We start from the raw sequence: 11,992 nt of genomic DNA, 5'->3' as shown, positions 1-11,992 counted from the left end.
TTAGCTCATTATATAACTAAAATTTCACAAGTGTCCTAAATTTTAGTAATATTTTATAGCTAGATTTTTAGCAACATGTTGGAACATTTTTTACCTTTCAAAATTCTCTCTCAGCTTTCAATTTTGTACTATTTTAAAATAAAAAATAAATAAACCATTTTATTTGTTGAAAAATCATTAGTTACATTTCATCAACAATCTTTCAAAATATTTAGTTATTACTTATTGTCAACATAAACATAGCTCAATTGACATAGCACTCATACTATCGACCTAGAGATTAGAGGTTTGATTCTCCCACCCCACACTTTAATTACAATACCTTTATAAAAAAATATAAGACGTCGCATGTAATGTGATTTTTTTTTACACAAATATACTTAAAAATGGAAATATATATCATATATACCTTACTCGTAGCTGCTTGACAATTCTAGTTTTCATTTATAGAAACTTTTTTAAAACTATTTTGGGAAGTTTATGACAGTAAGAAACTTACCTTACATTCTATTTTGTTATTAATATTATTATATATTTTCTTTTTAAAGAAAATGAATGGTAAAGAGGGCTGAAAACGTAAATTGGAATAAATTTTTTTTTTGTGGGTAAAATAATAGTTTATTAGACTATACATAAAAAATAGAAAAGCTTAGACTATACCTAGTTATTTAGGCTGTGTACAAAACCCTAAATTTAGAGACTAGGTAGTTTACTCATCAATTAAATAAAACAGTTAACCAAGCTCTACATGAGGCAATGATAAGATAACTCTCTCTCTCTCTCTCTCTCTCTCTCTCTTGTTGGGACATCCCTAATGGTAATGTAAGGTACTCAATTTGGGTGGTAAGCTCTTTTACATCTAATCCAGATGATGTTGCTTCAACATAAATTTTACTCCAACATGCCTCAAATTTTTCTCATGCTCAGCATGTATCGTAAGACATAAAAGTACATCCTTGTCTGTTAATGGAACAAAAGAAAACCAGAATTGCAAAGGAAAAACAGCACCTCGCAATTACCTCTATACAATTTACAGTAACAAGTAGAACTACTGTATCATCAAGCCTTTGAAGAAATCAAAGGGGTCTGCGAAGAGAAAAATATGAAGTCCCGCAAGTCTGAGGATGGGAGCCTTCATGCTAAATTAATCCTGGTATTGAGCTATAACCTGCAAATGTCATTTTCCCGTTTAGGAAACATGATCAAAGTAAAATGAAGAAAAGAAACTATGCAACCTTTTTTATATCCGTGAGCGTGAGTGTCTGGACCAACTCACGCGCACCTCGACTAATCTCACAAGACAACCCATCTGACCCTATTACATTTTGGTGTCAAGGCAACTCGTAGGATATTAAATCCTAAGTGCATGACCACCATGGATTGAACTCATTTCCTCTTAGCCCTTCATCAAATCCAAGCTTTTTATTTACCAGTAGACCAATCCATGACAGGTAAACTATGCAACTACTTCGATGCAATATTTTAGCAAAATTGCATAAAGAACGAACAAGAAAGAATTTGTACAAATCTAAAACTGAAAACTTCAATATCCTAGCAATTAACATTAAGACTTCCTATTCTCTCTATTTGTTATATTGTACTTGTTTACAGAGAGAATCCAAACTTCACTGTGACAAGAAGCAGTCATTATATTGAGCAGAACAATAATGTTTGCACGAATGAAATGCAACAAAATAAATGTCCAAGGCACAGGAAGGACTGAAATCATGGTGTTCCAAGAAATATAAAACACGATACTCAGAATGCACATGGCACATGGACGATGACTCATGTCACAAATGAAACTTAGCGAGCTTGCCTGAGATATTAAGGGTTTAGCATGCTCCTCCCACTCAGTAGACCACCTACGAGAACCCATTTCTATTGTGCTGTTTTTTAGTGAATGCAAAGCATTGCATTCGTTAGGAAATCCTCTGAAAAGCATCTGCACAAATCACAATAAACGAATTGAGAACACCGATCTAGTAAACAAAAAAATGGAAATCAACCATATCATATTCACATTTTATTGCAACTCTAGAAGATTTCTTATATGCAAGGATTTTTTAACCCTTTTTTTTCCTAATCATATAATATGCATGGTTTAAGGTGGAATACTTGTATCGTTATTACATTCATTCCATTAATCCATTTCATATAAATAACATTGATGATTTGATAGCATGCTTTGATTTTCAAATTTTTTTAACTCATAAGAGAAATAATGGACATAAGCATTACCCTACAATCATATTCAACATCCCCTGTTCAACGAAAAAACTTACCAATAGTTCATCTGCTAGCTCTGAAGATGATGAAAAGAGCAGACCATTTTCCCCTACTTTGACAAGTTCGTTGATGCTAGGAGAAAGTAAACAGAAATGTAGAATTGAAACAAATTACATGAGGATAATAAAACAAATCACAAGTTAAATGCCTTGAAAACCTCTGTATTACATGGAACAAATGGCAAAAAATGTGGACATGAGTTTACCAAGAGTAGGAAACCGCGCAGACGGGAAGCCCACAACCAAACATATCAACAACCTATTAATCAGGATGACACATTGATCACCTTCAGGAGTAAGCCTAAGGAAGAAAACTATCTCCTTAAAGCTTCGACTAAAGAATTATTGTATACCTTCATCGGGAGGTCTAAGCCTGATGAAGAAGTATGCAAACAAACACCCAAATCTGCTGATCCTGTGCAAATAATACATACGCATGTATATTGTTATTAGTCTTGTCAGAAAGAGAAAATGAGGGAGTATAAACCTTAGGTTGTTGCAAACTACCGAGAAGTAATGGGTAATCCTCTGCAGACAGCCACATTGTACGAAATGCCACACGTTTAAGGTGTAATTTACTGATCTTATCTTCATACTTTTGTCTGTCAGGCCCTTTACCTTTATAAACAAAGTCGCTAATTTAGAGAAGTCCAGGTGGAAGCAGATATTTCAGTAGGTGAAAAGCAATTTACCAGTAATTATGAATAATAACCTAGGGTATAAACATTGCTTTTCATCATAGTTTTCTTTCCAGATAAATTCGTCAGAAATTGAATCATCCTCATTTAGAATTGCAGCAACACGCCTATCATACATGACTGCAGCTTCTAAAAGGATACTAAAATCTTCATCTGGAGTCCTGAAAAAGACTACAGGAAGTTAGTGATCTCACGATTTGAAAAGACATTACAAGAAGCCAACAATATACCCGTTTATTTTTTATTTTTTTTTTTTTGGGGGGGGGGGGTGTGTGGGTGGGTGTGAATTGATAGTCTCAAACTTTTCAATTGAATGTTACAGTTAGAAATATTCAACTTTTTCCTTTTGAGTTCTGTGTGAACCCTCTTCTTTACCAAGGCTCAAAACTATCTTAAGGTGTTTCCTTTTCAAATAGGAAAAGTCATCATCTTCCAAATAAAGTATATTCAACAAGATTGTGTGATTAACTTTGACTAAAAAAACCGTAGGGTGCCAATGCAGGATCATATAGGAAGAGAATCCGGGAACCTACTAATTTGGGTGGGCAGCAAAATTTATACAAAGCCAGACATCTATGAATGTCATGCTTGGGAGTGCAACCAATGCGCATACCAATTATAAGCATTTAGATGTCAATTTTATAGCTACGCATCCCATGATTCTAAACAACTACTAAATGGCCACTTGAAGAATTTTCTGTAGATCTTAATATCCTGACAAGTGACAATATAAACTATCATATTCACTTTAACAATCAAACAACCAAAAACACCTAGAAAGAGTATTGAAAGTGCAATCATAGAACATCCTCCAAAAAAATAACTGTAAAATATCAATTTTTCAAGAATCATTACTAAATTAGGTCAAACATGAAAACCTAACCAGCTTGTGCTGCTCACAACAACTGCAGATCTGTTTTGCTTCAAGAAAATATCCTTGTCCACCAGGCGTGTTAACAATGTCTCCTGATGCTCATGACCTAACATTCTTGCACCTACTAATTATAGTGTTAATTTGAATGAACAAGGGAAATTCGAAATTTCTCTTACATTATATTATATCTATCCATTATTGAGTCTTTTGTTGAATAAGAAAATGTTATCTCCTAAACCTCCAATATATATATTGAAATGTAGATCTTACCATAGCTAACACAATCTTGAAGACCAAGAGGTTGAATTATATTATTATGTAGCCTACAAAACAACTAAAATGAACAACATACCTAGTTTACATTCATATCAGTATAGAAATAGAATGAAATAATAGATACAAACAAAACTTACCTCATGTTTTTCCTGGAGTGAAGCAACGTGGAAGAACCCTGGAGGTTGATCATAGAAAACGGTGGCTCTACATATTGAAAAGAGATGGAATAATGATTTATAATACTAGTAAATTTTCATGTGGTTCGATTAGATGAAATATGACTATGTTGCCATCCATCCAGCAGTCCAATCTCTTACTTGATATCCCAGTTTTCAGCCAATTCATGTTGCATTGCCTTCGTGACACAAAAGGAGCCATCTGCCATCTTCCCAAAATGCTTTTCAATCCTAAGCACACGTCAAATTATAATTAGCCAAGAATAGATTGGTCACACACTGAATGGACAAAAGAGGGCAGGGAAAACATATTCATTACCAACGGTATACTGCAACAAAACTGTTGTTTCTTCCTAGGGATAGGGCAAGCAAAGTATGACCAAAATTATGCCAATCAATGATAAATGCAGACCGCTTTAGAACACTAACCCATTTTACAGCAATTAATGTTGGAACAGAAGGAGGATTCTGTTGAAGAGAAACTCAAAGGATTATTGTACAGATTGAAAATAAAGAATAAATCTCAAAAAATACAATGGAAAAGCAGATGTAACATAAATGCCTTTCACTAAGTCTCATATGTGAAAAATACATCAAGATAACGAACTTCATCTAGTTACAGAGAAACTGAGAAAGGTCAAACAGTAGATTGTTAATTTAACCATCACCACCCTACAGGTGCCCCCTCGGGTGGGGGTGGGGGACAAGTGTGCAAACATTGCATCCTTGAAGTACAACTTCAGAAACATACAAAAGTACTTGTAAAATATGATTCTAGATCCTAGTGAACACAGCCAGTCAATGTCTCGTAAAAATATCTTAAAGGTGTAAAAGAGGAAACCAGATAAATAAGAATCTGTTTGTTTGCAGGCAAATGGCCCCTGAGTCTGGAACTGTAGCAAGAAACTTTAATACGACTTGAAGCAACTTAGGATAAAAAGGAGGAAATCAATCAAATATCATTCTATGAATGGCTTATTCATATGCATATTAAATTTCAATGTTTCGTTCATATCAAAACGAAGCACAATCATATGCTTTACCATCAAGAAACTCTTCCTCACCTATGAATGGCTTAAGAGGTGAGGAGTACGTGTCAAAAAAAAATTCTGGAGACAACTCAATGTCCAGAAACCAAATAAAAAAAATATACCATGTGATGTGCATTTGTTTAAATATGATGTAATCATGAAGATACGTGATAATTTTAACCATTTATTTACCTGCACAATGAAGAAGGCAGGTGAATGAATTCTAACAATAAGGAACCAAAGAAGCATAAGAAACTGAATGAGTGGCTTGAGCAGTAGTGTTACAGGCCGGAATATCCATGGCAGATTTTGAAGGAATTTTGGCCACGGTGTCTGTGATGTACAACAATAGGATTTGAGAAAGTCTAGTAGATGATGTTATTTTCTTTACTTAAATAAAGTAGAAAGAAGAAAAACAAAACAAAATAAATAAACACTTCTACATAAGTACCATGGTATGAACATGAATAGATTTGTGCTCTAGAAGTGCAGAGTGGGGCTGAGAGCCTATTTAACAACCAAATTTAAAATTAGCATCCTATAAACATGATAAAATGATAAAACTTTCAAGATGAATTGAAGACTTGTAATCAGAAATTGGAATAAATGATATTAAAAAAATAATGGTCTTCTAGATAACATCTTGCATCCAGTAGGTCAAAACAACTGCACATGAAAATATTCCTCGAGAAGGTTGGGTGGTAATATGGGAAATTACCTTAAAAAAAGAACAAGATAAAGAAGGAAGAACAATGCTCCCTAATAACATGGAAGTGCGAAAATACAAAAAACAAATAAATACGTGAACAGAACATTTTAGTTTAACCTATTGTATTAGCATACCAACCTCCATAAGCAACAATGTCCACCTCCAAATTTGCCTGTAATATCAATCGAAGAGCCCAAATATCAATCAGAGTTGAAGAAGAAAATTATGAAAACCATCACTACATTGAGAAAATCGTTATTCATCCATTGTATTTAAAGAACAATTCTTTCTACTTCTGAATTATCTTTTTCTTCTACTTCAGAAGTATCATGGTTCACATACTCCTACAAATCTTAATTAGTGATATCAAACTGATCTGATAAAGGCAGATGATTGAGAAATGGGATATCCATTAAGATAAATATAAGACAACACAACGGTTCAAATAGGCATGAACGCCCAAGGTCACAAGGAGAATTACAAAAAAGAACTTCAGTTGGTATGAATAACAATAAGGAGTGAAATTGCAAGAAGCTTTTTTCAACAGGTTACAGTGGTATACCATATCAGAACTTCAAAGTTTAGTAATAAACCAAATCAAGAAAATCTTTAAATTCTCTATAGAAATCCAAGAAATCACCGATTACCAACAATGAGCAGCTAAATTGAACATTCATTACACCAATCAAGGCTCAATTGAAAACACGATCCAACGATACCTGGCAGGCAAGAGAAAGAGCTTGATACTGCATGCGAGGACTTCGACCAAGATCACCAAGAACAACTACACAAGCTCGGCCTCCCTTCCCTTTCCTGCTGGTCTCCTCCATCATTTCCTTTTAAAACTTCCACGATCAGTTAGTTACGATCCCAAGTCCCAATTATGTTAAAATTCTAATGTAAATTTGTTCAAGAAAATCATACCTTAGAAAAGACAATCTAGGAAGTTTTGCTCTGCCCTCTATTGGGTTGCTAATTGCTAGTAGTTGGAAATTTGGTGCATCAAAAACATCGGCAGCAATGCAATGGGGCTGCTAAAAACCATACCTTAGAGGTAGCATCATTTTTAATATTAGGATTTATTTTTGAATTATATCAAAGAATTCTAAATTAACCTCAAATATAAACAGTAGTAAAGGGATAAAAAGTAATGTGATTTTCTCGGTTTGACTGAACTAGAAATTGGATAATTTTTTAGATTCAAAATTACCCTAAAAAATATAAATAGTAGTTCGAAGGAACTGAGAATTGACCTCAATGAAAGTTTCAACCCAAAAGAAACTGAAGGCATATTACATTTACAGCTGTCCAACTCAAAAGACAACCTACCAATAAAGCTTCAATCTAAAATAAAACTTCAACTAAAGAGAAAATCCTCAAACTAAAACAATCCAAGAAGTGTGAAAAGTAAATAAGATGCCTAAAGGTCCATCTTTCTCATGCCTCCTCTTGAGCATTGCCAGATTCATAATACTCATCCCACATCACCAACAAAATCTGTTGGTGGGTCATTACATAACAGGAATTTTTTTAATGAAACAAAGCTTTCGTTGAAATAATGAAAAGAGACTAATGCTAAAAATACAATGAAACAAATAAAACAAGACAAAAGAAAACAAGTGCAATCTAAATACATAAAACTATGCTAGAAAAGTAAAGGCATTCCAATTTAAACTTAAGTCTTGTGTGGAGAAACCGACAAAATGCTTCGAAAGAGAACACCAGGTCTTTGTTGATAAAAAAACGACTTTTATTGAAAAAAATGAAAGAATACACGGGCATACAAAAAAACTCAACCCACAAAAAAAGGCACCTCTCCTGACAGGAAGGGTATCCAGCTATGAGAACATCAGGTGAGTCATTACATAACACGAACAAGTAAGTATCTTTATCAAGGAGATTGTCAAACTACATGGGCTTCCATGTACATCGTTTATGATCCTCCTCCACTACCTCTACTATCATTCCACTGTTCATGGTTAGTACTAACAATATCCTTTTAGAATTTTTGTTTAAGTGGCAACTGAAAGGGCAAGTTTTTAATAGTAGTAATAACAATTTAAGATTCGATAAATGTTTTTGGTTAAATTTGAGGCTTACACCTTATACCACCTCAAGACTTACGCCTCGCCTCTTCAAAAAGAAAAGACTCAAGCCACCTTTAGCCTTTTAAAACATTATTTGTTGGAACTATAAAATTCAGCATTGCTTTCACAATTTTATTAAGCCCACAATCTGTATTTCCTTGCTTTTTCTTATTTCTCCATTAGAAATAAGCCCCCAAGGCCAAAAAAATACATTTTAACTTCTAAAACCTCTTTTCTTTTCTCGAAGGATTTCAACTTCTAAAACTTTAATTTAGTAACAAAGGCCTTGAAGCAATATATCCACCACGGTGCATGTGAGAAACTCATAGGCATAACACAAATAAGTAGAGCACACAATCCTACGAGTTGAAAAATGTCTAAACGTGAGATTTCTCGAGTACATTTGGATAATTGGCATGTTTAAGGAATCAAGAGACATTTATGATGTCATAGAAACAACACCCTTGATTTACATAATCTTCAATGGGTTTCATTTGATCTATAATTAAGTTCAGCATCATGTAAATCTGCTTGGAATCACTATGTGTTTTATCATGTGCTATGAATCGATGATGGATTCCAAATACTTCAATGAAACTAAAACCAGGAGATTTTTTCACTCCCCTCCTTTCCATAGCTTCTCTAATGTTTTTGGCATCATCCCAACGCTTATCAGCAGCATATATATTCGATAAGCCAACATATCTACCATCATGATTTGGATCTAACTCAACAAGCCTCCTTCCTACTACTTTTGCAAGGTCTAGTTTGCCATGTTTCATGCAGCCACTAAGGAGCGCACCTAACATGGAAGACGTTGCTTGGACAGGCATTTGACACAAGAATTGATATGCCTCTAATACCTGACCAGCTCGTGATAAGGCATCTACCATACAAGCATAATGCTCAACCTTTGGAATCATACCATGTTTATGAAGGCAATCAAAGAAATACCAAGCCTCTTCCACCAATCCCCCATGAGCACAACAACTTAACAAGCACAAGTATGTGATCTCATCTGGCACAATCCCAACCATTTGCATCTCAAAAAACAAGTCCACGGACTCTTTAATCAACCCATGTGTTGCCAAACCTCCAATTATAGCATTCCATATTAGAACATCAGCCTGTTGTGGTGAACATGCACGAAAGACAGTCAAAGCTTCATGTATTGCACCACATTTAGCATACATGTCAACTAGAGATGTTTGCAGCACAATTGTCAATGGCAACTCATTCTCAACTATATAATGGTGCATCTTCCTCCCATATTCAAGTGCCCCCAAATGGGCACAAGCACACAAAACACTCACCAAAGTCACCTCATTCGCCATGAGTTCACCAAAGCGCATGCGCTCAAAAAGGGCCATGGCCTCCCCATATACCCCACCTTTAACATACCCATCGATCAAAGAGCTCCATGAAACAACATCCCTATCAGGCATTAAATTAAACACCTCCCTAGCCATATTCAAATCCCCACATTTGGCATATCCATCCAACATGGCATTCCAAGACACCAAATTCTTCGTTGGCATTTCATCGAACACCTTGCGTGCAGATACAATATCTCTACAAGAGGCATACATGTGAATCAATGAGTTTTGTATGAATTTGTCAATCTCATGCCCAGATTTAACAACATGAACATGCACCGCCATCCCAAGCTCCCGATTCAACAATTTGGCAGTCGCCTTCACCAAAAAAGGGTATGTCAAGTAATCAGGGGAGACCCCATTTCGCAGCATTTTGATGAAGACTGTGATTGAAGGATTTGGGTTTTTGGTATTTGAAAACCCCCGTATGAGAGTGTTCCAATTGAAGGTTGTAGGGTTCAGAAGATTTAATAGCACCTTATACGAGTAATCGAGATCCCTAGCAGGGGAGAGTGCAGAGAAGGAGAGAAGTTTGGATTTGATGGTGTCATCTTGAGAGATGCCTAAAGTGAAAAGTAGAGCATGGATTCTCTTGAGTTCAAATATTGATTTGCACCCGTCGAGAAGTGAGATTAGAGTTTGATTCAGAAAGGCAGTTTTGCAGAAGGAAGTTGCGTTCAACATTTGATGAAAGCATTTGACACTGCAACATATCAATTTCTTTCAATTGACTAACACTTCAATCATATAAAACATCTCAAAAAACAATAAAGGTGACTAATAGACCATATAACCTATAAAAGGGAGAGAAAATAAAGATCTTCACATTTTTTAACATTTAAGATGGAAGAACTGTGGCCATGTGCAACTTAGAAAGATTGAAAATGACTCAAAATAAACCATACACCAAAAAGAGCTGATGATAGATGGTTCATGAACTCAAACTTTGACCAGTCCACTAGAGTGGACAACCTAATGCATACAGCACAAACTCAAAATTCGTTTTCTAGACCATGTTTCCAGCCCGATAACCACATAAACATGCTTTTGACAAGAATATCACACTTTCATATAGTTTCACAAAATCTCAACATAACAGCTTGCTTGACATTACACGGGCAGATGTTCTTAACTTAATAAGAACCTTAAAATTCAATTTTAACATGCTAATTTAATCCCGAACTATTGAGATTTCAAGAATTATAAGCTAATTTACAGCATTTAAAACAACTCCGAAAGGCCTAAACGAAACTTTACTACTCAAAACTCACCAAAGCAGACTTGGGCACTAGAAAAGTGTTCGAATAGGTCCTATATCAGTCCAACGCTACAATATAATAGTTCTAATGGTCAGAGACTAAACTAAAATATTTAAAAAGAGTTCAAAAGAAGTTCAGAGCATTCTTACCTGCTGAGTCTTACTCAAAACGATTCAAATCCTCGTTGGTTGGTGATCGAATTAGCTTAAAACCTATAAATTTCATGTCGTTAGAGAGTGGATAATGTAAAACAGAGGTCGAATGAAGAGGGGTTAGAGACAAAAGTCACCGAAATAAGAGAGAACGTTGCTGAAAGGTGATCAAATTGGTTCGAAGTCGCAAATCTAACCTCCTTAAACTATGGGTGGTCCGAACGGACAGCGAGTAGCCTTCAAAAAAGTCATTTTCTTGCTTGAACCGTTGATGAGCGTCAGAGTCGCGTGGGTTTGAGGCCACAACCGCCCGCAGATCAGTTCGGGGTCGTGGTCTGCACGTCGACGGAGCGTGGATCTCGCGTCACTCGCTCGCCGGAAGCTGCTGTCAACCGTCGCCGTTCCTGGTTCTTCGCCAGAGAAGAAGAAGCTGCCGGAGAAGGGGGAGAAATGGAGGGACGGATCGAGGGAGAAGAGAATAGCGGCGACGGCAGTCTCACGCCAGAAAGAAGGGGGAGGGAGGGGATTTTGGGAAATTTGTTAAACTTAAGACCAACTTAAAAACCAGTTTTTTTTTTTTTTTTTTTTTTTTTTTAACTTATGACCTCCTCGCCGTTTTTATGTTTTTTAACCTGACCCACAAAAGTATGATAGCTAATTTTTTTTGTTGATGTCATAGGACAAAGACTCATCATGGTTGGGTTCAACTTCCCAACTCGACGGTAGATGTTCTCCAGCCTGATGACACGTCACAACTCAAACTTCACCTTTTAACAGTTGTTGCTACAAATCGTCACTTGCAATAGGAAGGATTAATCCAGTATGGCGCATTTAGTAAAGCTCTATCCCGATTTCATTATTAGAGTGATGTTTAAATTTGTTTATCGTTGATGCACCTTCCACTCCCGATAGGGATACCCACCCAGCCCGATCAAACCTGCAAAGTTCTCACCCGAATTCATAAAAAAAGTGCGACATCAGAAATACAACCCTATTATGTTCTATACGTTCAATGATTAGGAACCATGCACCTTCCACTCGCGATAGGGATGCCCCACCCAGCTCG

The 11,992-nt window shown here is 35.8% G+C and overlaps 1 protein-coding gene across 15 annotated transcripts; it reads right to left on the bottom strand.

Annotated features, from left to right (window-relative positions):
* Positions 1-835: 835 nt before the first annotated feature.
* On the bottom strand, positions 836-11,520 carry LOC120067003 (UDP-glycosyltransferase TURAN). 15 transcript variants are annotated; one of them, XM_039018357.1, is made up of 20 exons: positions 11,064-11,508; positions 10,924-10,986; positions 10,787-10,842; positions 6,977-7,099; positions 6,772-6,888; positions 6,191-6,224; positions 5,795-5,850; positions 5,536-5,676; positions 4,632-4,780; positions 4,454-4,543; positions 4,274-4,340; positions 4,131-4,194; positions 3,870-3,984; positions 2,981-3,147; positions 2,796-2,906; positions 2,642-2,703; positions 2,495-2,547; positions 2,286-2,361; positions 1,820-1,945; positions 836-1,168 (listed from the first exon to the last, which is right to left on the bottom strand). In XM_039018357.1, exons 5-20 carry the CDS (start codon positions 6,883-6,885, stop codon positions 1,145-1,147), a joined length of 1,449 nt encoding a protein of 482 aa, XP_038874285.1. In that variant the 5' UTR covers positions 6,886-6,888; positions 6,977-7,099; positions 10,787-10,842; positions 10,924-10,986; positions 11,064-11,508; the 3' UTR covers positions 836-1,144. The 15 variants fall into 15 exon arrangements, 14 of the variants coding, with proteins under 14 accessions (XP_038874285.1, XP_038874287.1, XP_038874286.1 ...); XM_039018359.1 differs by having other exon boundaries at positions 6,977-7,083; XM_039018358.1 differs by having other exon boundaries at positions 11,124-11,508.
* Between the last annotated feature and the right edge of the window lie 472 nt (positions 11,521-11,992).

The sequence above is a fragment of the Benincasa hispida genome, chromosome 12 (assembly GCF_009727055.1).
Source record: "Benincasa hispida cultivar B227 chromosome 12, ASM972705v1, whole genome shotgun sequence".
NCBI classification, from domain to species: Eukaryota; Viridiplantae; Streptophyta; class Magnoliopsida; order Cucurbitales; family Cucurbitaceae; genus Benincasa; species Benincasa hispida.
Note: the sequence above shows the minus strand (reverse complement) of the source record. Positions and strands in the feature narration are given on the sequence as shown.

What these genes read in the sequence shown, in the direction of transcription:
- LOC120067003 (XM_039018350.1), bottom strand. Translation starts at nt 10,199, where the DNA reads ATGTTGAACGCAACTTCCTTCTGCAAAACTGCCTTTCTGAATCAAACT.